General features: G+C 60.9%; 4 protein-coding genes and 1 long non-coding RNA gene across 10 annotated transcripts; 1 reads left to right on the top strand and 4 right to left on the bottom strand.

Moving 5' to 3' along the window:
* Positions 1–9: 9 nt before the first annotated feature.
* Positions 10–7,184, bottom strand: GARIN5B (golgi associated RAB2 interactor family member 5B). Of its 3 annotated transcripts, none has more exons than XM_045441446.1 (11): positions 6,974–7,184; positions 6,602–6,756; positions 6,201–6,459; positions 5,446–5,470; positions 5,220–5,284; positions 5,026–5,129; positions 4,881–4,933; positions 4,720–4,796; positions 2,762–4,494; positions 331–418; positions 10–238 (listed from the first exon to the last, which is right to left on the bottom strand). In XM_045441446.1, exons 1-10 carry the CDS (start codon positions 7,121–7,123, stop codon positions 391–393), a joined length of 2,649 nt encoding a protein of 882 aa, XP_045297402.1. In that variant the 5' UTR covers positions 7,124–7,184; the 3' UTR covers positions 10–238; positions 331–390. The 3 variants fall into 3 exon arrangements, with proteins under 3 accessions (XP_045297402.1, XP_045297401.1, XP_045297403.1); XM_045441445.1 differs by lacking the exon at positions 10–238 and adding an exon at positions 2,125–2,245 and having other exon boundaries at positions 330–418; XM_045441447.1 differs by lacking the exon at positions 10–238 and adding an exon at positions 2,125–2,245 and having other exon boundaries at positions 330–418; positions 6,996–7,179.
* Positions 7,185–8,547: 1,363 nt separating this feature from the next.
* On the bottom strand, positions 8,548–12,140 carry IL11 (interleukin 11). Of its 2 annotated transcripts, XM_045441449.1 has the most exons (5): positions 11,981–12,140; positions 10,662–10,834; positions 10,404–10,490; positions 10,112–10,273; positions 8,548–9,351 (listed from the first exon to the last, which is right to left on the bottom strand). In XM_045441449.1, exons 1-5 carry the CDS (start codon positions 11,985–11,987, stop codon positions 9,181–9,183), a joined length of 600 nt encoding a protein of 199 aa, XP_045297405.1. In that variant the 5' UTR covers positions 11,988–12,140; the 3' UTR covers positions 8,548–9,180. The 2 variants fall into 2 exon arrangements, with proteins under 2 accessions (XP_045297405.1, XP_045297404.1); XM_045441448.1 differs by having other exon boundaries at positions 10,404–10,834.
* A 2,523-nt stretch (positions 12,141–14,663) lies between these two features.
* On the bottom strand, positions 14,664–16,745 carry LOC123578557. Of its 3 annotated transcripts, XR_006702405.1 has the most exons (4): positions 16,637–16,731; positions 16,170–16,301; positions 15,199–15,292; positions 14,664–14,926 (listed from the first exon to the last, which is right to left on the bottom strand). It is a non-coding gene; the product is annotated as an uncharacterized LOC123578557 (long non-coding RNA). The 3 variants fall into 3 exon arrangements; XR_006702403.1 differs by lacking the exon at positions 16,170–16,301 and having other exon boundaries at positions 16,637–16,745; XR_006702404.1 differs by lacking the exon at positions 16,637–16,731 and having other exon boundaries at positions 16,170–16,363.
* Positions 16,746–16,915: 170 nt separating this feature from the next.
* TMEM190 (transmembrane protein 190) lies at positions 16,916–19,074 on the top strand. The gene is made up of 5 exons (XM_045441441.1): positions 16,916–17,025; positions 17,119–17,154; positions 18,405–18,530; positions 18,618–18,702; positions 18,790–19,074. Exons 1-5 carry the CDS (start codon positions 16,968–16,970, stop codon positions 19,028–19,030), a joined length of 546 nt encoding a protein of 181 aa, XP_045297397.1. The 5' UTR covers positions 16,916–16,967; the 3' UTR covers positions 19,031–19,074.
* Positions 19,075–19,854: 780 nt separating this feature from the next.
* Positions 19,855–23,662, bottom strand: TMEM238 (transmembrane protein 238). The gene is made up of 2 exons (XM_045441442.1): positions 22,959–23,662; positions 19,855–19,985 (listed from the first exon to the last, which is right to left on the bottom strand). Exon 1 carries the CDS (start codon positions 23,497–23,499, stop codon positions 22,966–22,968), a length of 534 nt encoding a protein of 177 aa, XP_045297398.1. The 5' UTR covers positions 23,500–23,662; the 3' UTR covers positions 19,855–19,985; positions 22,959–22,965.
* Between the last annotated feature and the right edge of the window lie 250 nt (positions 23,663–23,912).

Genomic DNA, 23,912 nt, shown 5'->3' with positions numbered 1-23,912 from the left:
CAGCCCGACGCCACCCCGCGCGCACACACTGGCACCCAGTCACGATTTTTGCCGAGTCTCAGACTCAGGCTTTTAATCTCTGCGAAGCTGGGCCGCTCCGCGGGCTCTCCCCCGCCCCCCGCCCCCCAATATATAAACGTATAGATAGCTCTGGTCTCTACCCTAGAGGGAGCATCCCCCCGCCCGGGCTTTTCAGCACCCTGCTTCTTACGGTACAGGTGCACAGCACCCTGGGGGCCTGTGGGGAAGAGGAGGAAAGAGTAAGGGTGGTGTCCGAGCCGCCGGACTTCAGTACCAGGACTAAGGCGGGTCCGCAGGGTCTCTGGCTACCTGGTCACGCTGGGCTCCTTTGGACACTTTGGCGATTGAGATCGACTCCCCGGAATCCCGCTAATGAAGGCTCTGGGAACTCTGTATGCTGCGGAGAGAGAAAAAGCCAGAGGGGGTCTTGGAGGTCACAGGAAGAGCATAGTGAGGGCTCAGTAAATCCCTGCTAAAATGAAGCGTGAGCTGGAAGAAGCGTCCCCACCAGTGTCTTCCTGTCCCTGCTGTCCCTCCCAAGTTTCTCTCCCTCCTGCCTAGTTGCGGGGGAGCCCGCCGGTGGATCCTTCACACCAACACGCAAATGCTAATCTCTCTCTCCTCTTCAGCACTCTCGTGCTCACTTCCTACACCAGCTATTTCTTGCCATGTCCCTCGTCCCCTTCCAGCAAACTACTTGGGAAAAAGCTGCTGGACCCCTCCTCTCTGCGTCCCCTCTTTGCATACGCACGTTCATAGGAAAGTACGTGTACGTGGGTGGGTGGGTAGGTAGGTATATAGCGGGGAAATACACATCACATAAAATTTACCGTTGCAGCCGTTTGAAAGTGCACAGTTCGGCGACACTAATTACATCCACAGGGCGGTACAACCACCACCTGCACTTAGCTCCAGAACATTTCATCACCCCAAAAGGAGACCCCTGTTCCCAATAAGTCATCCCCCCCCCATTCCTCCCATTCCTCCCAGCTCCTAGCAACCACCATTCCGCTTGGATTTATTTGCCTGGTCTGCAAGTTTCCCACAAATGGAATCACACGCGATGAGGCCTTCTGCATCTGGTTCCTTTCACTGAGCACCATGTTTTCAAGGGTTGCGGCAAGTGATCCCCTGCTTTCTGTGCTCCCGTCGGCCTGCCCCATTCGGGTCTTTGTTCCCACCATGCAACAAATAATAAAATCCTTGCTGGTAAGCCCAGGGCTCCTGCCTCAGTCCCGTCTTCCTTCACCTAACTGCAGCATTACACGCAGCTGCCCCTGACACCCAGGCGGTCGCCATTCTGCCAACTCTCACTATGGTTTCCCCTTTTCTTTTAAAAACAAAATTTTTTTTTACATTTATTTATTTTTGAGAGACAGGGAGAAACAGAGCGCTAGTCGGGGAGGGACAGAGAGAGAGGGAGACACAGAATCCGAAGCAGGCCCCAGGCTCTGAGCCATCAGCACAGAGCCCGATGCGGGGCTCGAACTCGCGAACCATGAGATCACGACCTGAGCCAAAGTCAGACGCTTAACTGACTGAGCCACCCAGGCGCCCCTGATTTCCCCTTTTCTAAACACTTGGCACCCTCTTTGTCGACACTCACTGGCTGGTGACCTCCTCCAGTCTCTTGGCTTGTGGTAACTATCCATCTGCCAATGATTTCCCGTCACTCCCAATTCCTATATCCAGCTACCTGCCCCGCTTCTTCACCAGGGATCTTAGACGATCCTGATCCCCTCCCTGCCACCTGCTGCATTCACAGCCTCTCCGTCTCCCCAGTGTCTCAGACCCCAGACCCTACATTTGCCCTTGACACCACATGGCCATGTCCAATCCATGAGCCAATCTGTCGGCTCAACCATCCTGCCCCTTTCTCACACTTCCAACACCTCCCTTCTTGTCTCATGCCTGGATCATTGCAACTGCCTCCTCCCTATCCTCCCAGATCCCATCCTTGCCCCCCTTACCTTCTCTATGCTTTGGCCAGAGACAGCCTTTCCAAATATACACCAGTTCCAGCCATTCTGCCCCAAATCCCCCAGCTCAGTCGGCATCAAAGCCAAAGCCCTTGAAATGGCCCGCAAGGTCCCACGTGATTACCACCACTTGCGTGACTTTTTCTGACTTCATTTCCTACTCTTGGGGTCCCTTGGAACTCACTCTTGGTCCAACGTCTCACACACACACTCATGCCTCAGGGCCTTTGCAGTGGCTGTTTCTTCTGCAGGGAACGTACTTTCACCAGATGTGTGCATGGCTTCCTTCTTCCCCTCCTTCGGGCCTTTACACAAATGACATCAACTCACTGAAGCCCTCCTGGACCAACCAGTCCAATACAGGAGGCTGCCTATCTTCATCCCTTGTCCCCCCTCTCCTGCTCTTTTCCCATGGAGCTATCACCTTATAGCGTGCAATATAATTGACTTAGCTTTTAATCGTCAGGACTCCTAACTTCAGCACTACTGATATTTTCTCTGGATCATTCTCTGCTGTGGTGGGCCATCCTGTGCATTGTAGGACATTGAACAGCATCCCTGGGCTCTACACGCAAGATGACAGGAGCATATCCTCCCCAAATTGCTCAATGCCGTATCTCTAGTGCTTAGAACAATGCCTAGCACAAGTCAACACTCTCTATACATTGAGTCCGTGAATAAAAGTGAAAAAAGGGAATGATCCTCGTTTTATCTTGCAGCTAATGGAGTTGACAGGACGTGTCAGCTGTCACCCCAAATACCTGGCTGAGGGACTGTAAGCACCCGGTTCCTCCATGTCCTCCACCTGGGGGGCCATGTCCATCATATTCTCATTTTCTACGAGCGTTGGTAAGATAACATCAGAGGACAACTTTGTTACGGCCAGGGGACTCTGGTCTGGCATCCCCTCGAGCTGGTCTGCCCTCCCCTCGAGCTGGTCTGACTGCCCCTCGGGCTCAAGAGATGCTCTCTTTGGCTGCTGGAACACACTGGCCTTCATCTCTGAGATGGGGGTCAGCGAGATGGGCCACGGGGGTACCTCCTCCCACCTCGATGCCGGCAGACTGATGGGATCTGGGGAGACATTGTCCATCATCAGGCTGCGGGCCTCATGCCTGGGGAGGCCAGGCACTTCGGAAGCCTCTTTTGGAACCTGGGGCTGTGCCTCTACCCGGTCATACATGCTCCCTTCAGCCCACGGATGCATTCTCTCCTTCACCCAGGTGCCAAACGGGGACTGCTCTCCAACCACCTCTGGTGTCCCCTGCAGCAAGGGCACCTCACTGGGGCTGACTGTTGACATGTCAGGCATCAGGGGGTTCGAGAGCCAGGAGGACGGATTGACTGTTGCTGGCCTCAGGGGCGGTTCCTTGGAGTCGGCCATGATCATCAGCTTGGCAAGGGTGAGCCCCTCCACCGAGAACGGCCTGCTTTGCTCCTCCGGGGGTCCCTGGATGACCACCTCCTGGGTCTTGAGCCACTTCTGCTGTTGCCCCACCATCTGGGAGGTTAAGCCAGGCTTGTCCAGGGATATCTCCTCCTTCTCTCTGTGGACCTTGTCCTCCACCTTGCCCCTGGCCTTCAAGCCATCCAGGGTGATCTTCAGGGCTTTAGTGAGCACGACCTCCTCCGACTCCTTCTTGGTGGTGGTAAAAGGCAGGTCCTGGGATGTTTTCTGGGTCCTTGTCTCTATCAGGTCCATCTCCTGGGTGCCCACAAACATCAGTGGTCCTGGCGTCCCCTCACGCTGGCTTCTCTCGAGCACACGCCCTCTAGGACCTCCCGTGGGCAACGTGCCCAAAGTGGCAGCGTCCGGTGTCATCTGCTGTTGAGTAGGTGACGTCAGAGCCTTCTGGGATGGGGCAGGTAGGAACACGGGTTTCCTTCCTGGGACAGAGGAAGATACAGCCTTCCGGGAAGTCGGCGATACAGGTGGGGCCTTCCGGGTCGGGCCAGGACTGGCTGCGGCCTTCCGGGAAGTAACGGATACAGGTGGGGCCTTCCAAGGGGGGCCATGTACTGTTGGGGTCTTCTGGGTAACAGCGGGTCCCACTGGGGCCCCCCGGGGTGGGCCGGGTGCAGTCGACATCTTCCGGGATGGATCATGCATTGCTGAGACCCTCTTGGACCGGTCACGGGGGAATGGAACCTTCCAAGCGGCGACGCGGGCAGCTGCGGGCTTCTGAGAGGGTGGAGGCCGCTGCCTCTGCCCGGATCCCAGAGCCTGGGCCTTTTCCTTGTGCCTGTGGGAGGAGGAGTAAGCGGCTGGGAGGGAGAAGCGGGGAGGGTAAGTGGCTGGGGAGAAGGAGGACGAGGACAAGGTGCTGGTATCGGGGTCCATCAGGTTTTCAATGTCCTGCTGCCACAGGTACGTGTTGAAGGGATCGTAGGATTCCAGCAAGGATATATCAGGGGTGTCTGCGGAGGCACAGCGGATGGGGGTCTCGATTAAACCGCCCAGGACTGTGGCCGTGTCTGAGTCAGAAGAGCAACACTGTAGGTGGACAGAGAAGAGGGGAAGAATGGTCAGGGCCAGGGGAGGCTCCCAGAGCCCAGGACACAGGGCCCTCCTCCCTCAGACCCGGGAGTCCAGACGCCCGGCCCCTCCTCCGTCAGACCCAGGAGTCCAGACCCCCAGCCCCTCCTGCGTCAGACCCAGGAGCCCAGGCCCCCAGCCCCTCCTCCCTGAGACCAGGAGTGGCCCCCAGGAAATAGCTGCCTTGGAAGAGGACCGTGTGTGGTTGATGGTGTTGGAGACGATGCTGAAGATGGTACGGATGGTGACGCTGGGCTTCTCTGGGTGGGAAGAAGGCAGTGTGAGCTCTCGGGGGCAGGGCCAGAACGTTGGGGGTCCACACAGGGAGGGTGAGGTGTGCTCACCGGTAAGCTGCATTTGGGTCTGAGATGTGTCAGGGTGGAGGTTTCGTTGGGACCTGTAGGGGGCAATGTGGGGGTGACTCTGGTGGCCTCCACACGGGGGTCCTCGCCCTTCGGCCTCCCGCGGGCAGCAAGACCCCAAGCCTACTTCTTTTCTGCAGATTTCTTTCTAGGCTCAGCGTGCTCCTGCTGTGACCAGATGAGAGGCACAGAGTCACCCACGGCCTGAGACTTGAATTTGCGCTTGAGGGTCTGGCGGTGGGAGGAGGGACGGCGGGCAGTCAGGAGGCGCGGGGCCTCCAGCCCGGCCCCTTCCCAGCCCGGCCTGCCCGACCCGCTCACCCTGGCCTTCCTCTGTTTCTGAAGTGTCAGCATCTTGTAAGGAACGTTGGGCTCCACAGTCATGACTGCAGAGGAGGGGAGGACCTCCAGTCAGGGTCCCCGACATGGAGGACGTGAGGCTCGGGCAGGGGAGCGGGGAGAGCTCAAGGGCTGGTAGGTGTGGCCACGCCTGGGGCAGGAGAGGCTGACGAGTAGGGAAGGGTCTGAGGACACGGAGGCTGCTCACCCGAACGTCCGGACTGGGGCTGGTCCTGTGGACGGGGAGGGGGTCAGTCAGGACGGGTTCCTCCTCCTGGTTTCCACGTCCCCATTACCTACCCAGCCCAGGACTCCAGGACCCCAACCCGTCCCCATGCCAGGACCCAGGGGTCCCGCCCTCTGCTCCTGCAAACCCTGGAATCTAGGCCACCAGCCACCTCCTCCCTCAGATCCTGGAATGCGGGCCTCCTCCCTCAGACCCAGGAGTCCTGACCCCCAGCCCCTCCTCCCTCAGACCCGGGAGTCCTGACCCCCAGCCCCTCCTCCCTCAGACCCGGGAGTCCAGACCCCCAGCCCCTCCTCCCTCAGACCCAGGAGTCCAGACCCCCAGCCCCTCCTCCCTCAGACCCGGGAGTCCAGACCCCCAGCCCCTCCTCCCTCAGACCCAGGAGTCCAGACCCCCAGCCCCTCCTTCCTCAGACCCAGGAGTCCAGACCCCCAGCCCCTCCTCCCTCAGACCCGGGAGTCCAGACCCCTCAGCCCCTCTTCCCTCAGACCCAGGAGTCCTGACCCCCAGCCCCTCCTCCCTCAGACCCAGGAGTCCAGGCCCTCAGCCCCTCCTCCCTCAGACCCAGGAGTCCTGACCTCCAGCCCCTCCTCCCTCAGACCCAGGAGTCCTGACCCCCAGCCTCATTTCTTGGGATTCTGGATTTCAGCTGTTGGTCCCGGCTCTGAAATCCAAAACCACAGCTGCTCCCAGGGTCTGTGGGGGCCACTGCCCACCTGGAGGCGCCAGGTGGAGGCAGGAGGTTTGCCGCTGGCCGGGTCCCTGGCGGGCCCATGCGGGGTCCTGGGGAGCCAGGTGGTGGCGGGCTCCTGGAGCAGATTGATGAGCCGGATCCAGCGGTCAAACAGGAAGCCGGCCTCGTTGCCGGGGACATCCAGCTCCAGGTAGTAGCAGCGGCCCGTGGCCAGGCGCAGTTTCAGGCGCCAGGAGGACAGGTTATGCACGTAGAGGCGGATCAGGTCCAGCGGGAGCATCCTGGGGGAGGCAGGAGCAGACAGGAGCAGAGGATGGGGCAGGGCAGGGGGGGTGGGGGACGGGGGGGGGGCGGAGAGGCAGGAGAGGGACATGGTCGAGTGGGGGATGGGGCAGGCCCGGGGAGCGGGGGGAATGGAGGCACCTGGTGAGGACGAGGCTGGCACACTCCCTGCCCTCCGGGGGCTGAGCGATCAGCAGGATGTCTGGCAACACCAGGCCAGGCTGGGAGGCGGCCACACCCATGGTCACACGGTTGGTTCTGTGGTGCACGTACACGGGGGCCCCTCGATTGGTCACCTGGGGGGCCAGGGAGAGGGGCTGGGACCACTCCTTTCTCCAATGCTCCTCTGGCACCCCCAGCCCAAGCCCCCTACCACCTGAGCCTCCCCACCCCCGCGGCTGCCTGGTCAGTGCCTGCCTGGGTTCGAACCCCCCAGTCCGGGGCAGGGGTGGGGGGTGGTGTCTCGATCCTTTCCTGCCCCTCTCCGCCCCCAGGGTGCAGGAAGCTGGGGACCTGGGCAAAGTTACTCTCGAACATGGGCAGCGGGCGGAGGGGCAGGTACTCTCCCCTCTGGAGGGTCTTCTGCAGCTCGCCTAGTGTGGGGACCCATTTTGAGGGTCCCTGGAATGGCTCCATGCGCCTGATGTTCTGACGCCGGTTCATGGCGGCTGCAGAAAAGGTGGGTCACCCCAGACACAGAGTCAGGGACCCGGCACCTGAGCGCCCACCCGCCCTGGCCCTTTAGGCTTGGCAGGTGCCACAGCTCAGGGGTCCCAGAGGGTGGGGCTTCCCCAGGGCTTGGCCATGGCCCTGCGGTGGAGGGTGGTCAGCCCTGGCTTGGGGGAGGAGCCTTGGGGGGGGGGCCTTTGTGACCTCATCAGACACTTGTAGGACTCTTTCTGGGAACTCTCTGGGGGGCGGGGCGTGGACTCCCTTCTCCTCTTGGGATGTGGCCTAGAGTCTCGAGGGCTGGAGTCTGTGAATCAGAAGCCCCGACTGCAGACCCAAAGCTACTGAAAACTCAGGGCCCCCGGCAGGATCTGTCTTGGACGTTATAAATGGATAATTAACCAAAGAGTTTCCCACTTAAGAAGGGAGGCCCGAGCATGGCCCCAACTCACCACTGACCCCTTTCAGGGACCTTGAGGAAGACTCATACCCCCCCACTGAGCCTCAGTTTCCCCATATATAACCGATTTGTGTCTGTGGCAGTGATTGCTGAACATTGGTTATAAAGAAAGGGGCACGGGCTTTGGAAGGAGCTGGACCTCTGGCAGAAACACAGTGGTCCCTTTCAAGGTGTGACCTTGAACACCATGTCCCCTCCCCCGCCAGCCTCACTTTCTCTCATCTGGAAAGTGGGGCATGATGGAGCATTCAGGGGATCATGTAAGTAAAACCCCACACTTAAGACGCGGCCCAGAGCACACACTCAGTGAGCAGTCATTCCTGACTCCTTCTGAGGTCTTATTTTGGGGGAAGGGGTTGGCTGGCATTCCGTCCTTCTAAAAAGTGTGTATCATTTTTTTTTTTAATGGGTCATGCAAAACACATGTAGAAACTCACTGTAGAAACTCTTGAGTAATTCGGACAAGCACAAATAATGAAAGCACCCATAATCCCACCCTGCCTTCCACCCTGAGGGGACCATGGTCAACATTTTGGTGTATTTTCTTCTAGGAGTTTTTTTTTTTTTTTTAATTATTATTTTAAAGTAAGCTCTATGCCCAACGCGGCACTTGAACTCACAGCCCAGAGATTAAGAGTCACGTGCTCTACTGACTGAGCCAGCCAGGTGCCCTGTGTTCTAGGACTTAAAAAATCTATATATCCATCCATCCAGAGAAGCAAAGTGGGAATCATGCAGTGGTTAGTAGCCTGCTTTCTCTATGTCTTAAAGCCGCCTCTGTATCATCCCCCCTTTATGGCTAATAGTATTCCATCACACAGATGGGTGTCATTTATTAAACCATCCCTCACTGTTGAACATCTAGGTTGCTTCCAATTTGCTGTTGTGAACTGCCATAATGAATGACCTCGAACTTGCAGCCTTGTCACGTACAAGCACTGTAGGGCACTGGATGACCTTCTGGAACCTTCTATTAAATATTTATTGAGAGTCTATGAAGTGCGGTGCACCAGATGAGGCTCAGACCCTGCCCTGGAGGACCAACCATCTCCCCTCTGCTGTCCTGCCCACTGAGGGTCCCTGCCTCCCTCTACTCCAGGGACCCCAGCCCCCAGCCCTCAGAGAAATCACCTCTAAGTGGACGTGTATGACAAATTTAATTCCCTCTTCTGTATCGTACAAAAGTTTCTTGCATTTTGTACAAAAACCCAGGCCTCTTTTCCCTTCCCTCCCCACCCCAACACAAAAAGTAATTGTTTAATAAATAATATATGCTCCTGCCTAGGCCCAGAGGCGTGGGGAACAGGGAAACACTGTGGCCAGACGTCTTAGAGATTCAAGAATCCAGGACTCCAGTTCCCTCACCCTTTGGTCCCCAAGCCCACCCACCTCCCACCCACGCCCTTAAATAAATAAGTATAAATAAGGCACAGATGCCCCCCCCTCTTCTGCCCAGGTCTCCTGGAGGGACCATCTCTAATTAGGGGGAGAAGAAGAGGGGCGTATCTCCTGACCTCCATGCCCCTAGTCCCCAAATAAATAAATAAATAAGATGTGGCATCGAAGGACGTTGGCGGTTCTGTGTAGCTGGTCACAACCGAGTCTTCAGCAGCAGCAAGCCCCGCACGGCCCAGTCAAGGGTCAGGTGCAACCCCCCAAGAATGGCGTGGGCTGCCCTGATGCCTCCCCAGGCGGAGGCTGGGGGGGCCAGTGGGGGAGCTGGTGGGTCTGGGGGTGCTTGGGGTAAGGCCAGGCGGGACATCTGTTGGGAGAAGACGGAAGGTTAGCAATGGGTGGGGGTGCAGTGGGGGTCTGAGGAAGGGGCATTTGGAACCTGGGAGTCCAGGCTGCATGTTTCCAGAGGGTCTTTAACCTGCAGGGCAGGGTTTCTGGGTGGGGAGTTCTCAACATGTTGGGTTCAGAAAGTGGAGGCTGGGGCCAAAAGGTGGAGGTCTCAAAGCTGGAGAGGGCCAAGCTCAGGGGATTGAGGGGTGAAGTCTGTAGAGTCAGGGCTGGGATCCTGATGCTAGGTGAGCGCTGGGGGCTGTAGGCTCAAGTCTGGGGTCAGGTCCAAGATCTTGGGGCCGGTGTCTTACATGTGGGGTCTCTAGGATCCAAGCTCAGGGACTCGTGGGTGAGGGCTGGGGTCTCAGAACTGGGAGCTGGAATTTGAGGTCCAGGGTCTTTGTGGTCAGGCCCAGGAACGGGCAACTAAAGTTTTCTGATCTCAGGTTCTTGGGTCTCAGGTTTTGGCGGTCAGGGTTTGGGGGTCTTAAGGGCTCACAACCAGCATCCGAGGTCTTAGAGACTCAGAGCTCAGGATCTGGGGTCGTCTCATCCGAGATCTCAGGATCTAGGCTCTTGAGGTCTGGAGTTTGCAGAGTCAGGGTCTCCAGGCTGGCTTTGGGTCAGGGTCTGGGGCCTCGAGGGGGCTGGGGGTCTCCGAGCAGGCCTGGAGTCTGGGGTCCCAGGGTCTCAGGTTTCAAGTCTAGGTATGGGGCCTGGGAGCTGTGAGGTCGTACCAGGAGCTGCAGCCGGCGCAGCAGTCTGTCCAGCCGGGCCTGCAGGGCGCCCAGCTCCGGCTCCAGGGTCCGCAAGGAAGGGCCGCCCGCCCGCCGCAGCCACTGCACGTGCCGCAGGTAGGAGAACAGGTCTGCCCGCAGCCGCGTCAGCACACCTGGGAGCTAGGAGGCAGGGCATGGGGGGCATCATGGAACACCTGCCACACGCCTGCTCTGGCCCCCAGCCCCCCTTGCACCCTGGCCACCGCCCAGCTCTCACCTCTGCCCCCTCTTCCCCTTCCCCTCCCCTTACCTGTAGGGCTCCCAGCGCCCCTGCACTCATGGCCAAGGTGGGAAGAGAGTCCAGGTTGTGGTCTCCGTCGGCCGGAAATTTGTCTCTCTGTGGGGAAAAAGAAGCCTTGAGGGGGACCCTGCCCAGCTCCAAGGGTCCCCCCCCCATCCTGCAGACAGGCCCCAGACTCCCCCCTCCCGCTGTTTCCGTGCGAGCCCAGAAGCCCTCCACACTCCGGGTCCCTGTCCCAGCCCAGCCCCCCCCGGCAGGCTCTCCCACCAGCTGCGCAGCAAGCTGTCGAGTGTCCGCCAGGAGAGAGCGGGTCAGGAGGACGGCGCTGTCCAGCTCGGCCCGAGGGTCTGGGGAGGCCCGTGGGGGGCCCGGCGGTGGCCCCGGGGCAGCAGCTCTATCCGGCCACAGGCTCAGAGCGACCAGGACCAGGCAGCAAACACCTGGGGGCGGGAGAAGGCGGAGAGAGCTCAGACCGGACTGGTGGGTCCGGGGGAGGAGGGACTGGGGGTCCCGAGTCCCGGGGTGGCGCGCCCAGGGCAGGTCGCAGGCCCGGGGCGGGCTGCCCTCTCCCTCTCCCGCTCTGGCTGCCCCGCCCGTCGGAGCAGACGCGGCCCGGGGCGGGTAGACGGGCCGGGCGTCTCCCGTCCGCCCCCGGACGCCGGAATCTGGGCCCCGGGGCGGGGCATGAGGGGGGAGGCACAGGCCAGAACCTGCCCCCTCCCCGGGCCTCGGGAGCCCGAGCCGGACTGAGAGCGGGGCAAGGAGACCGGGACAGGAACCCGGAGGCCCAGACCCCTGCCCAGGGGGACCGCCGAAGGCCGGGCCGTGGTGCCAGGGATGCCCCCGGGGCACACCTGGGCGGAGGGACGCAGAGACGCGGGCGCAGCGGGGACGCGGGAGGCGGACAGGGACCCGGCGGCGGCGCGCTCCCCGGGGGCTCCGGCCCGCTGGTTCCCCGGCAGCCCATCCCCCAGCCGCCCCGCCCACCCCCGCGCCCGCCAGCCAATCAGCGCCCCCCGGGCCGCCCCGCTCCCGCATCACACCCCCAGCCCGCCCCCCGGGCCCTCCCCGGCTGCTGTCTGTCCGTCGGTCCGCATCTGTCTGGCTCTCCCGTTCCTGTCTGCACCACTGTCTCTCTTTCTCTCCTCCCCCTGCCTGGGTGGTCGGCGTTCGGGACTTGCGCTCACCTCCTCGGGCTCCCTGCCTCAGTTTCCCTCCCGGAGCCTTTCTGTCGGGATGCCCGGGTGTCTGCCGACTCCCAGGGCGTCCCGCGCTCTTGGGGGTCACCTCCCGGCATTTGTCTGTCTCTGTCTGTATGTCTTCATGTCTCTCGCGCTGCCCTGTCTCCGCGTCTCAAATCCGTCCCCCTGTCTCTGCCCGTCTCTGCTCCCGGCCTCCTGCTGCTTTCTCTGAATGTCCTTTCCTGTCCTCCGTCTCTGCCTCCCCACGGCTCCCTCGCTCTCCTCTGTCTCTCTCTGTCCGATTCCGCTGTGTCTGTCTGCTCCCCACCCTCCTCGCCGCGGTCCCTCCCTCCTCCCTTCCTGTCCCCCCCCCCCACCCCACCCTATGAACTTGAACCAACTTACTGTTCATGTCCCCACAGGGCAGGGATTCCCCAGGGCAGGGGGCAGGGAGCTGGGGGCCTTTAACCCTTCCCTGTCCGCTGCCGGGGGGAGCCCTGGGGGTCAGCTGGGCCTCGGCCTGGGGAGGGGAGGCATGTGCGTGTGAGCAGCGAGGGCCGTGGCAGTGAGGGAGTGTGGACGCCTGGGGGGTTATATAGGGGGCCAGGGCGGGCGGGCGGGGGGCAGGCGGCAGGGGAGGGCGGCCTGACACATCCTGACTCACCCTCCCTGCCTGCCTTTTCCATTCAGACGGAGCCGGCTGCCTCGCAGGGCTCACGCTGCCTTGCTCAGAGGAGGGCACGGAAGGAAAAGTTGGAAAAGTTGAAAAGAGAAAGGGGGGGGGTGGTCGGAGAGGGGCTGGTGAGGTCATTGGCGTCCCCTCCCTCCACCTCCTCGGCCGGCCGCCGCAGGGGCAGACACACACGGCGCACAGGGCTGGGGCCCGGCTGCGGGCAGCGGGCGGGGGTCCACAGGACCAGGACTGGCAGTGAGGGACACGGAGAGCTGGGGATGGGGCCACAAGACGCAGGATGGGGAGGCAGAGCGACCCCGTGGGACGAGGAATGGAGAAAGAGAAGGGGACGGAGCTTGGAGACCCAAGCAAGGAGACAGAGACACTTGGAGAGATGGGGACATTGGGGCAGAGATAGATCCTCTGAAAGGCAGAGATAGAGAGACGGAGACACTAAGGAGATACACTGCAGTCGCAGAGAGACCCCAGGAGGAAGAGGGACAAAGTTGCAGTCACGGAGGGGAGGCAGGTTGCAGAAGAGATACAGAGAAAACAGAGAAGCAGGTGACAGAGCTGAAAGGCCCCAAGAGACAGACAGGCAGGGGGACAGACGCGCTCAGAGAGACAGAGGTGCTGAACACTGAGGACAGAGAGGGGCAGAGCCTTTCCCCAGGAGACAGGTAGGGATGTGAAGGTGGGGAGAGAAGCAGAGATGGAAAGGAGGTGCGGTACCCCTCTGTGCCTCAGTTTCCTCACCTGTGAAATGGGGGTGACCGAGTACCCATCCTACCCCCCAAACGCCGGGGTAAGAATGACTTCACCCATGCAAAGCACGCAGTCAGCTCTCAGGAAATATGAACCATGGTTATTCTCTTTCTTGATTTTTATTAACACATGCGGGGAGGCCCAGAGAAAGAAGGGTGGAGGTGTTGCGTGAGCAGAGGAGGCAGGGAGGGTTACAGAACTGCAGAGAGAGTGGCTCAGCCAGGGAGAGGAGCTGGGGACAGGGCACGGGGGACATCTGCAGAGAGATCGCGGTGCAGAGAGGCATTGGCGCCAGAGGGGGAGATGCACACAGACGGGGGAACGGCAGCGTGGACATGGTACCCGGAGGAGGGCCAGGCACTTGGGCAGAGCCCGTGAGGGAAAAGGTCCAGAGCTCCATTCCCAGGAGCATCCGCCCCCCCCCCCCCCCGCCACCACCCAGGACAGAAGCGACAGTGAAAGACAAAGTGACGAGACTTTCCAAAGGTCCCCCAGCAGACTCCCTCTAGGCCCTGTGCTGAGCTGGCAGGGGGGGCTCTGGGGATGAATGGAGGCTAGAGTTCTCCCCCTCCCATCCCCCACCATGGGAGGGGGGGGCGACGGCTCTCCTCCCCAGGGAGGTGAGGTCACAGCCCCCCCATGGTGGCACATGACCTCATTGCTCAGGTAAGAGCTCTCTCCCCCTTGGTCTGTCATGGCCACCCCTTCCAGGGCCCCCCAGGGGCCCTTCCCAGCCCCCGTTCCCGCAGGGACCCAGGCCTCTGACCACTGGGTCTCCGCCCCTCAGGGGGCCTGTTTCCGGCTGAGTCAGCGTGGGGGGCCCAAGGCTGCGTCAGTGAGGGGAGAACTGACGTAGCCCCCCCCCCCAGACCGGCGGGGCCAGCCAAGGTGACTCAGGCCACCAGCCTGGGGGATGGACTGGCCTGAGGGGATAGGGACTGGGCCTGGGGCCAGTCTGGGAGCAACAAAAGGGATCTCGAAATGGCAGCCCCTTCCACCTACAGGGAAGCAGACCCCCTTCTTCAACCCAGGGGTCTGGACCCCCAGCCCCTCCTCCCTCAGACCCAGGAGTCCTTCCCCCAGCCCCTCCTCCCTCAGACCCAGGAGTCCAGGCCCCCAGCCCCTCCTCCTTCAGACCCAGGAGTCTAGACCTCCATCTCCTCCTCCCTCAGACCCAGGAGTCCTGGCCCCCAGCCCCTCCTCCCTCAGACCCCATGCCCAGTGTCCAGGCCCCAAACCCTGGCTTCCAGGTAGAGAAAAAGGTGTTGCCTTTTGTAATTTGGAGAATACGCTACGGAAAAGGTCAGGAGTCTGGGGCCAGGTCAGTGGTGCGTGGCTGGGGCCAGTTCCCCCGCCCCACCCCCAGTGTCGTCTTGGCCATCACCCAGGACTCTGGGGTCATGTTTGCCCATCTTTCATCCTTCCCGGCTGCAGGAGGCTGAGGGAGATGGGGTGGGCGCAGGACAGGAGGGCGAGGGCAGGGGGAACTCTCCAGACTCCTGGGTCTTCCCCAGGGTGAGGGGTGCTCCAGCTACTTCCACTACAAGGACAGTAAGAAGGAAGGGGTGGGGTGCAGACACTGAGAGGCAGGCCTTGGGGAGGTGACAAGACGACAGGACAAGCAGGAACAGAGACTGTAGCACAAACCCCCAGAGTGACAAACAATGATGTAAAACAATGGGATCTAGGGACACAGGAAGAAACAAACTCAGAGATCAGGGGAGACCCAGTGTGTGAGGCTCTGGTGGGGGGGTCACAATCTTGGGGGAAGGTACCACTGGGATACTAGCGGGGAGCCGGGGGTCCTTGCGTGTGCCGACCCCCTGGGCGAGGTGGGGCCGGCTGGTGTGAGGTCAGCAGGTCCGAGGCTGTGTGTGTCCGTCTGTCTGTCCCTGGGGGGTCCTGTCTGGCCTCTGGGGGGTGACGGGGCAGGCGGGCCGCAGAAGCAGCCCAAACCTGTCATTAGCGGTGAGGGCCGTGACGGCGGGGGCCCCCCCAGTCCCAAGCCGCGGTCCAGGGCCCTGGCAGCCCCGCCCCCCACCCCCTCCTTGATCCCTGAGGAATCCCGGGAATTGCGAAGTGGGTCCAGATGATGTTGACACAGGAAATGGTCATCAGCTGCTGGCCTCAGCTCCACAACCCCTATGACCCCCCACCCCCGGCCCCCTGCTGAGCCCCCTCTAACCTGTGTCATCTCTGACGGAGGCAGCCCAGGGCCACTCAGCTCCCACCAGGATGTTTACAGGAGATGTGCAGGGCAGGGGGTCAGCCTCACAGGGCTTCCAGAGAAATGGGATCTGGGCTTCTGGACAGTTGCCCTCAGAGGAGCCCTGGCCTCCTCCTCCCCCCTGAGACCCAGGAGTCCAGACTCCCAGCCCCTCCTCCCTCAGATCCAGGAGTCCAGGCCCCCAGCCCCCTCCTCCCTCAGACCCAGGAGCCCAGGCCCCCAGCCCCCTCCTCCCTCAGACCCAGGAGTCCAGACCCCCAGCCCCCTCCTCTCTCAGACCCTGGAGTCCAGACCCCCAGCCCCCTCCTCCCTCAGACCCTGGAGTCCAGACCCCCAGCCCCCTCCTCTCTCAGACCCAGGAGTCCAGGCCCCCAGCCTCTCCTCCCTAAGACCTAGGATCAGGCCCTCAACCCCTCCTCCCTCAGACCCAGGAGTCCAGACCCCCAGCCCCTCCTCCCCCGGAGACTAGGCTCCCAGCCCCTCCTCCCTCAGACCCAGGAGCCCAGGCTCCCAGCCCCCTCCTCCCTCAGACCCTGGAGTCCAGACCCCAGACCCCTGCTCCCTCAGACCCTGGAGTCCAGACCCCCAGCCCCTTCTCCCTCAGACCCAGGAATCCTGACCCCCCAGCCCCCTCCACCCTCAGACCCAGGAATCAGGCCCCCAGCCCCTCCTCCTTCAGACCCAGGCCCCCAGCCCTTCCTCCCTCAGACCCAGGAATCCTGACCCCCCAGCCCCCTCCACCCTCAGACCCAGGAATCAGGCCCCCAGCCCCTCCTCCTTCAGACCCAGGCCCCCAGCCCTTCCTCCCTCAGACCCAGGAGTCCTGCCCCCCAGCCCCTCCTCTCTCAGACTCAGAAATCCAGGCCCCAAAGCTATCCTGCCCCAGGAGGCCCCTCCTCACTGCCCTGCAAAGCTGACTGGAAGTTCACCTGAGAGAACTAAGGATCGCAGTCCCAACCCAGCTCCCCAGTTGGGCTCCTCCTCCTTACTGAGGGGAACCAAATGGGAAGCTTGACGACGTCCACATAGACTCCTTTCCCCATTTGTAGGTGGACGGAGGCCTGGGGAGAAGCCACCCTCAGGGCCCTCATATCCCTAAGGCCCCCTACACATGCCCCATACTTTCTCCATGGGGAGGCCCGGAGTGCCTTTGGGACAAGGGGACTCCTGAGCAAGTGCTCTGCCCACCCCACCCCCCCGACCAACCCCCGTTTTCCCCTTGTCCTCCTAGGCCATCTCGTTGTTGGGGGGGGGGCCTCCCTAACAATGGGGCTCAGGGAGCCTCAGGCCCCTGCCCCTGGTTGCTAGGGGGAAGACCCCAGGCTGCGAGCTGCCCGGCAGGTATCGGGTTACTAAGTGGAGGGATTCCCTGGCAGGAAGGTCCCCCAGGCCCTACCCCGTGGAGTCCCCTGGTTCACAGGGAGCAGACGTCTTACACCGCCACCGCCTCCTCTTTCTGCCACGGAGGCTCATTTTCACGCCCAGGCCCCCACCCCCACCCCACGGCCCTTCCCACCTGGTTGCTAAGGAAGCAGCTTCTTAACAAGCAGGCGCGACCAGGCCGGTGTGACCCCCTCTCCCTTCTTCCCCATGTCAAGGGGGCTCCTTGGCAACAGAACTTAGAACCTTGAAAGCCGGGTGGGCAGTGGGCGGGGCCCCGCTGGTTGCTGGGGTGATGGCCTTCAAGGTCTGTCCCCACAGAGGCCCCAGGGGTCTGGGGAGGCGACATGGTGGGCTCTGGGATCCCAGCTTTGAGCCTCTTCCTGCTGATGCAGGGCTCAGTAGGTGAGGGGGCCGAAGACAGGGTCAGAGTGCTGAGCGGGGAGCCTCCTCAGCCTTCATACCGCGGCCCCCAACACCGACCACTTTCCTTCACAGATGGGAATGGAATCCAAGGATTCTTCTACCCATGGAGTGAGCAGTGGATGAAACCCGGGTCCTCCAAGGACAGGGAGCCAGACTTGGCTCCTGGGTCTAAAGGGAGTAGGGACTGGGGGACTGATCCCCAGTCTGAGGGAGGAGGGGCTGGGGGAAGGACTCCAGGGTCTGAGGGAGGAGGGGCTGGGGGAAGGACTCTTGGGTCTGAGGGAGGAGGGCTGGGGGAAGGACTCTTGGGTCTGAGGGAGGAGGGGGTGGGGGTCTGGACTCCAGGGTCTGAGGGAGGAGGGGCTGGGGGAAGGACTCTTGGGTCTGAGGGAGGAGGGCTGGGGGTCTGGACTCCTGGGTCTGAGGGAGGAGGGGCTGGGGGAAGCACTCTTGGGTCTGAGGGAGGAGGGCTGGGGGAAGCACTCTTGGGTCTGAGGGAGGAGGGCTGGGGGTCTGGACTCCTGGGTCTGAGGGAGGAGGGGCTGGGGGAAGCACTCTTGGGTCTGAGGGAGGAGGGGCTGGGGTCTGGACTCCAGGGTCTGAGGGAGGAGGGGGCTGGGGGAAGCACTCTTGGGTCTGAGGGAGGAGGGCTGGGGTCTGGACTCCTGGGTCTGAGGGAGGAGGGGCTGGGGGAAGCACTCTTGGGTCTGAGGGAGGAGGGCTGGGGTCTGGACTCCTGGGTCTGAGGGAGGAGGGGCTGGGGGAAGGACTCTTGGGTCTGAGGGAGGAGGGCTGGGGGTCTGGACTCCTGGGTCTGAGGGAGGAGGGGCTGGGGGAAGCACTCTTGGGTCTGAGGGAGGAGGGCTGGGGGTCTGGACTCCTGGGTCTGAGGGAGGAGGGGCTGGGGTCTGGACTCCTGGGTCTGAGGGAGGAGGGGCTGGGGTCTGGACTCCAGGGTCTGAGGGAGGAGGGGCTGAGGGTCTGGACTCCTGGGTCTGAGGGAGGAGGGGCTGAGGGTCTGGACTCCTGGGTCTGAGGGAGGAGGGGCTGAGGGTCTGGACTCCTGGGTGTGAGGGAGGAGGGGCTGGGGTCTGGACTCCTGGGTCTGAGGGAGGAGGGGCTGAGGGTCTGGACTCCTGGGTCTGAGGGTCTGGACTCCTGGGTCTGAGGGAGGAGGGCTTGGGGGGGGGGGTGGTCAGGACTCCTGGGTCTGAGGGAGGCGGCGCTGGGGGCAGGACTCCTGTGTCCCGCAGAGTAAGCAAGGGGCAGACAATCCCAGAGCCTGCCTTTGGGACTGCGGTGTTCTGAGGCTCTGGGCGGACTCTGTGGCATAGCTGACACGTGTGGTTGGTCCCAAGGCTGTGAGGGAGATGTGTGGGAACGGGAGAGCTGTGGGGGCCAGGCGGCCATCGAAAACCCCAATCTCTGTCTGCGTCTCCGATGCTGCTACCGGGACGGGGTCTGCTATCACCAGCGCCCAGACGGTGAGTGCCTGGCAGCAGGGTCCCTGGGGCTGTGGCGGAGACCCCCCCTTCCCCCGCCCCAGTTTCAAAGCTGCCTCCTCTGCGCAGAGATGATGCGGAGGAAGCACATGTGGGCGCTGGGCTGGACATGTGGGGGCCTCCTCTTCCTGATCTGCAGCATCTGCCTGTTCTGGCAAGTGGGGCTGGGACTCGGGGTGGGACCCGCATCCCCAGAGGGGCAGGCGGAAGGTCGAGGCTGAGTGTCCGTCCTCCCCGCCAGGTGGGCCAAGCGCCGGGATATGCTGAACCTTCCAGGCTTCTTAAAGGGCAAATGTGACCTGTCGAAGACCGAGTCTCTGTTGTCCAAGGACCGGAGGAATCTGAGCGACAAGAAGCGGTCCGCGGGCAGCATGCTGGCCTCCCTTCCCCTGGAGGGGAACCTCGACACATCAGGGGCCACCGAAGGGGAAGGGACGACAGAAGGGGGTGAAGAGACGGAAGGGGGAGAGGATGATGATTAGGGGCACTCCTGGCGGGACCCCTCAATACAGATCTAGCATATGGACCTGTGGTGCCTTTTCTAAGTATCATGGGAGCAGGAGATGGTCGAGCTCCGGGGCAGGGAGTGAGCGTGTGTGTGTGTGCTCGAGTGTGTGTGTGATCGTGTGTGTGCGTGATCGTGGGAGGTCTGGGCTGAGGCGGGGGGCAGTGGGTAAGCAGGGGGTGGCCTGGGCTGAGGCCGCAGGGCTGAGGGGTGCCCGAACTGGGCTGGGGTGGCATCCTGCCGCCATGAAAATGTGGTCCTCAGCTCTCCTGCGGGAGGGAGCATCACGGACTGTCGGCCTCTGCCTGCTGCCTACCCTTGGGATCCTGTCCCCAAGCATGTGCCTGGCTTCCCATCAATGCCTGAGCATGGGAGGGGCCCCTGCTGGACCCGGGCTGTCTCCAGTGGACAACTTTACTCTCAGACTCTCCACAGGCCAGACAGACATTTTCGAGGAAGTGTAGACAGTTGAAGACTCATCCTGACCAGCCCTCCCCCCAGTCTCAGGTGTCACCAACTACCCTCCATACATGCTTCCTCCCAATAAATATTTTGCAAGTCTAATTTGTCCCTCTGCGTGCTTCTCGGAGGACCTCCCAAACCACCAGAGGGGCCTGGGCTGAGGGAGGTGTGGACTGAGGGAGGGGGCGTCTGTGCTCAAGATCCTGGCCCCACTCTCCCACCGCCCTCTGTGGGGGGTCGGTGTGAAGCTGGCTACAAGGTCCCCAAGGGCATGGGCAGCTCCTCTGGGGGTGTGGCCCGGCCCCAGGGCTGTCCCTCTCCCAGACAGACACACAGTGCTAGGAGGCAGAGCCATTTATGGGGGGGGGGGGGCCAATGGGGGAGAACAGATAGGCATCCCGGTGGCCAAATGATTTTGGGCACAGCTGCACATCCTGGTCCAGTGCCAACAGGTGGGGCCATGGGTTCGTCTGCAGGAGGAAGGGAAGGGTTAGTGGCTATTCTGGACCCCTCTCAGTATCCATGCGTCTGCTGGGCCCCCCACCCAGCGGCCTGAGGGTGCAGGGGAAGGGAGCCCCTTCTTGCTGCTTTAGCCCCAGGGAGCTCACACACCTTCTCCTTTGTTCCTTCATCTCCCTCCAGGCCCCCCTTTGAGGCAGCACCTGTGGGCCTTTAACTCACCAGAGCCCAGTGGTGCCAGGTAGAGAATGAGTGACAGGAAAGTGAGAGAGGAGAGACAGAGACGTGTAGAGGGAAAGATGGGCACAGAGACCGAGACAAAGAGGCACAGGAGACAGGGACAGAGACAGGGACACAGGGACAGAGAAAAAGAGAGATTGACAGAGAAAGAAAACAACAAGAGGGGATAAATAACAAAGAATGGTGGTGGCTCTGTCTGTCCACTCAACGGATTTTGGCTCCAGAGGGAGAAGGGAGTGACCCAGAGCCAGAATCTTCAGGTCCCTGTGTTACAGTTCAAGTTCTCTGTCCTTCATGCACTGGAAACACTTCACCCTGCCCACTAAGGAGTCCTGTGTTTGAACAGGCCTGTCTTCCTTCTAACAGGGGCCTTCGCTCCAGTCAGCTTGGCCCATGTTTCTGGCAGGCAGGTGGCTCCAGCCAGAGATCCATCCAGATGTATTAGACTTTGGGGCAAGGTAAAGGATTTTCAGGGGTAATTTTAACCACTGGTGAGTATTTCTGCATTATATGCCGAATTTTGTGTTAGCTGATGCTTCAGCTATGCAAACATCTTCTATTTTTCTTTCTTTCTTTCCTTCCTTCCTTCCTTCCTTCCTTCCTTCCTTCCTTCCTTCTTTCTTTCTTTCTTTCTTTCTTTCTTTCTTTCTTTCTTTCTTTCTTTCTTTCCTTCCTCCCTTCCTCCCTCCCTCCTTTCTTTCTTTCTTTCTTTCTTTCTTTCTTTCTTTCTTTCTTTCTTTCTCTCTCTCTCTCTTTCTTTCTTTCTTTCTTTCTTTCTTTCTTTCTTTCCTTCCTCCCTTCCTCCCTCCCTCCTTTCTTTCTTTCTTTCTTTCTTTCTTTCTTTCTTTCTTTCTCTCTCTCCCTCTCTCTCTCTTTCTTTCTTTCTTTCTTTCTTTCTTTCTTTCTTTCTTTCCTTCCTCCCTTCCTCCCTCCCTCCTTTCTTTCTTTCTTTCTTTCTTTCTTTCTTTCTTTCTTTCTCTCTCTCCCTCTCTCTCTCTTTCTTTCTTTCTTTCTTTCTTTCTTTCTTTCTTTCTTTCTTTCTTTCTTTCTTTCAGTAGGCTTCAAGCCCAACATGGAGCCCAGAGCAGGGCTTGAACTCATAACCCTGAGATCAAGATCTGAGCAGAGATCAAGAGTCAGACGCTTAAACAACTGAGCCACCCAGGCGCCTCGCATACATCTTTTCTTAAACCAGTCTCCTCCTCTGAACCACAGAACACAGCAGATGATTGGAGTGACTATTTTCTGAATTCTCACAAAGAAGGGTATATAACTAGTATCATTCTGAATACATAGGAGAAAAATTAATTCCTCACATACAAAGAAGGTCTTAGGACATCAGGATTTCACTCTTTTATGGAAACCCATTTGAGAAAGTGATTCAGTCACTCATCCATTCATTGTTCTACCTAGCCGTCCACTCATCGATCCAACCATCCATTCTCTCATCTATCTACCTACCTATCTGCCCAAACTATCCACCCAACAACCCATCCATCCACCCATCCATCCACCCATCCATCCATCCATCCATCCACCCATCCAACAACCCATCCAACCATCCACCTACCCACTCATCAACCTCTGATTTCCCGAGTTTACTTTTTGCTAGGCCATGCTAAGAATGAAGACACTAGAGACCCAAGCCTTACCGTCAAGATGTTGCCTGCCCAGCGGGAGAGATAGTACCAGCACACAGATACAACAAGACAGATATAAGAGATAACAGGGGTAACTCAGACAATATGAAGACCCAAAGAACGGCAGCAAAATTGAGTTGGGCCATAATGAACACATGGGAAGTTTTCTGTGTGGAGTACAGACAGCAAGGGCACTCCTGCTATAAGGGAAAGCATGAACAGAGGTCAAATGACATGAGGGAGCCTGGTGTCCATGCACGGAGGGGTGCCATCATAACTGCAAAGAAGGCAGAGGATGCGGGGCTGAAACTTGGGCCCACATGCAGTGAGTGGCTAGGATTTTCTCAGAGGGCAACAGGGAGCCACAGCAGGTGTTTGAGCAAAGCTGGAGAGTGTGTGTTTAGGAAAGGAGATAAAAGGTAGAGGAGAGAGACAAGGGAAGGAAAGAGCAGTAGAGCCTTCCCTGCATCTCACACTCCTCCTGGTGTTCTTACTCTTTCCCTCTTTTTCAGAAGAATCCCAGCTGTGTGCCCTCGGGCAAGAGGCGGCACCTTTCTGGGCCTCAGTGTCCCCTACTGGGATGGGGATGATACTAGTAGTGATGGCAGAGACCCAGTTACACAGAGAGGATTAAATGGGACCTGGTGCTGCTGGGGGCTGGGGTGCAGAGCAGGGTCTCCAAGTGTGGGGGTGAGGTAACAGATATCCCTGGACCTCATCTGGGGGCAGGGTCTCCTTGTGCCTTCCAAGTCCACTGTCATGCCTTGCTGTCTGAGCCTCCACCCTCTAGGCCTTGCTACTCTCCTTTCTAACCTTGACCCCTGTGTTTCCTCCCCATTGTCTCCCTCCATCTCCATCCCCCCATCTTTCCCATTCTTTCCACTTCTATCCCCACCATCTCTCTCCAGCACTTCCCCCCCTCCCCCCCCCCGCCCTGTCTCTCCAGCTCTTCCCCCCCCCCCCCGCCCCGCCCGTCTCTCCAGCTCTCCCCCTGTCTCTCCACCTCCCCCTCCCCGCCTCCCCCGTCACTCTTGCTGTCTCTCCCCTGTCCCTCCAGCTCTCTCCAACTCTCCCTGCCGCCCCACTCGCCGCCCCGCCCCTCACCTCGGGCTCACTCGGTGCCGGCGCCCGCCGCCCCGGGCCCGGCCTCGAGCGTGGCGAGCTGCAGGCGCACGCGGCGGGAGCTGGCGGCGGGCGGCGGGGGCGCGCGGGCGGCACGGCGCGCTCCCCGGGAGCCGGGCGCGGCGCGCGGGCCGGAGGAGGAGGCCGGGGCGGACCAACGGCGGGAGAGCTTGCGCGCGAGGCGGGCGAGCGCCGAGGGCCGCAGGCCGTAGTCGCGCTCGAGCTCCTGGCGCGAGATCTCGATGTTGCCGGTGTACCAGAGGATCCAGCCGAGCAGGCTCAGGAAGACGAGCAGCGCTCCCGAGTAGATGAGCAGGTCGCCGAAGTCGCGGCCGCGCACCTGCAGCTGCGCGAACACGCCGGTCAGCAGCGCCGCCATGCCCGCCACGTCCAGCGCCACGGCCAGCAGCAGCGCCATCCGGCAGCGGCCCAGGCCGGACGCAGGCCCTGGCGCGGCGGCCGGCGGGGACGGTACACCCGGCGGGGGCCCCTGCGGGGCGCCCACCGCTGGCGCCGCGGCCATGGCCTTGCTCCGCCAAGCTGGCTCCCCCGGAGAGCGTTCCGGGGTGCGGCCGGGCCCGGGGCGGGGTCAGGGGACGGCGCCAGGTGTGCCCGGCGCCCTCCTGGTCACCTGAGCTGGCTGGGTGCAGACCGGCCCGGCTTGGGGGAACCCTGGCCGCGGTTTCTGAGCACGTCCCGGCCCTCAGAGGCCTGTGCTGGGCGACAGCCTGGCTCACAGATAAAGGTGGGAGGGGCCTTATTCACCCCCAAGGAGCATGAAGGATCAGGGTTGTCTGAAGAGGCAGCGTGGGGTGCTATGGGAGCCCCGACGTTGTTTCTGCTCAGTGCCTGTCACCAGGGCCCCCTGCGCACCAGCGCCCCACGGCTGGGCCAGGCGTGGAGGTGGTGGGGGGAGAGGAGGCGTCAAATACAAGA

The sequence above is a fragment of the Leopardus geoffroyi genome, chromosome E2, assembly GCF_018350155.1.
Source record: "Leopardus geoffroyi isolate Oge1 chromosome E2, O.geoffroyi_Oge1_pat1.0, whole genome shotgun sequence".
Lineage (NCBI taxonomy): Eukaryota > Metazoa > Chordata > Mammalia > Carnivora > Felidae > Leopardus > Leopardus geoffroyi.
Note: the sequence above shows the minus strand (reverse complement) of the source record. Positions and strands in the feature narration are given on the sequence as shown.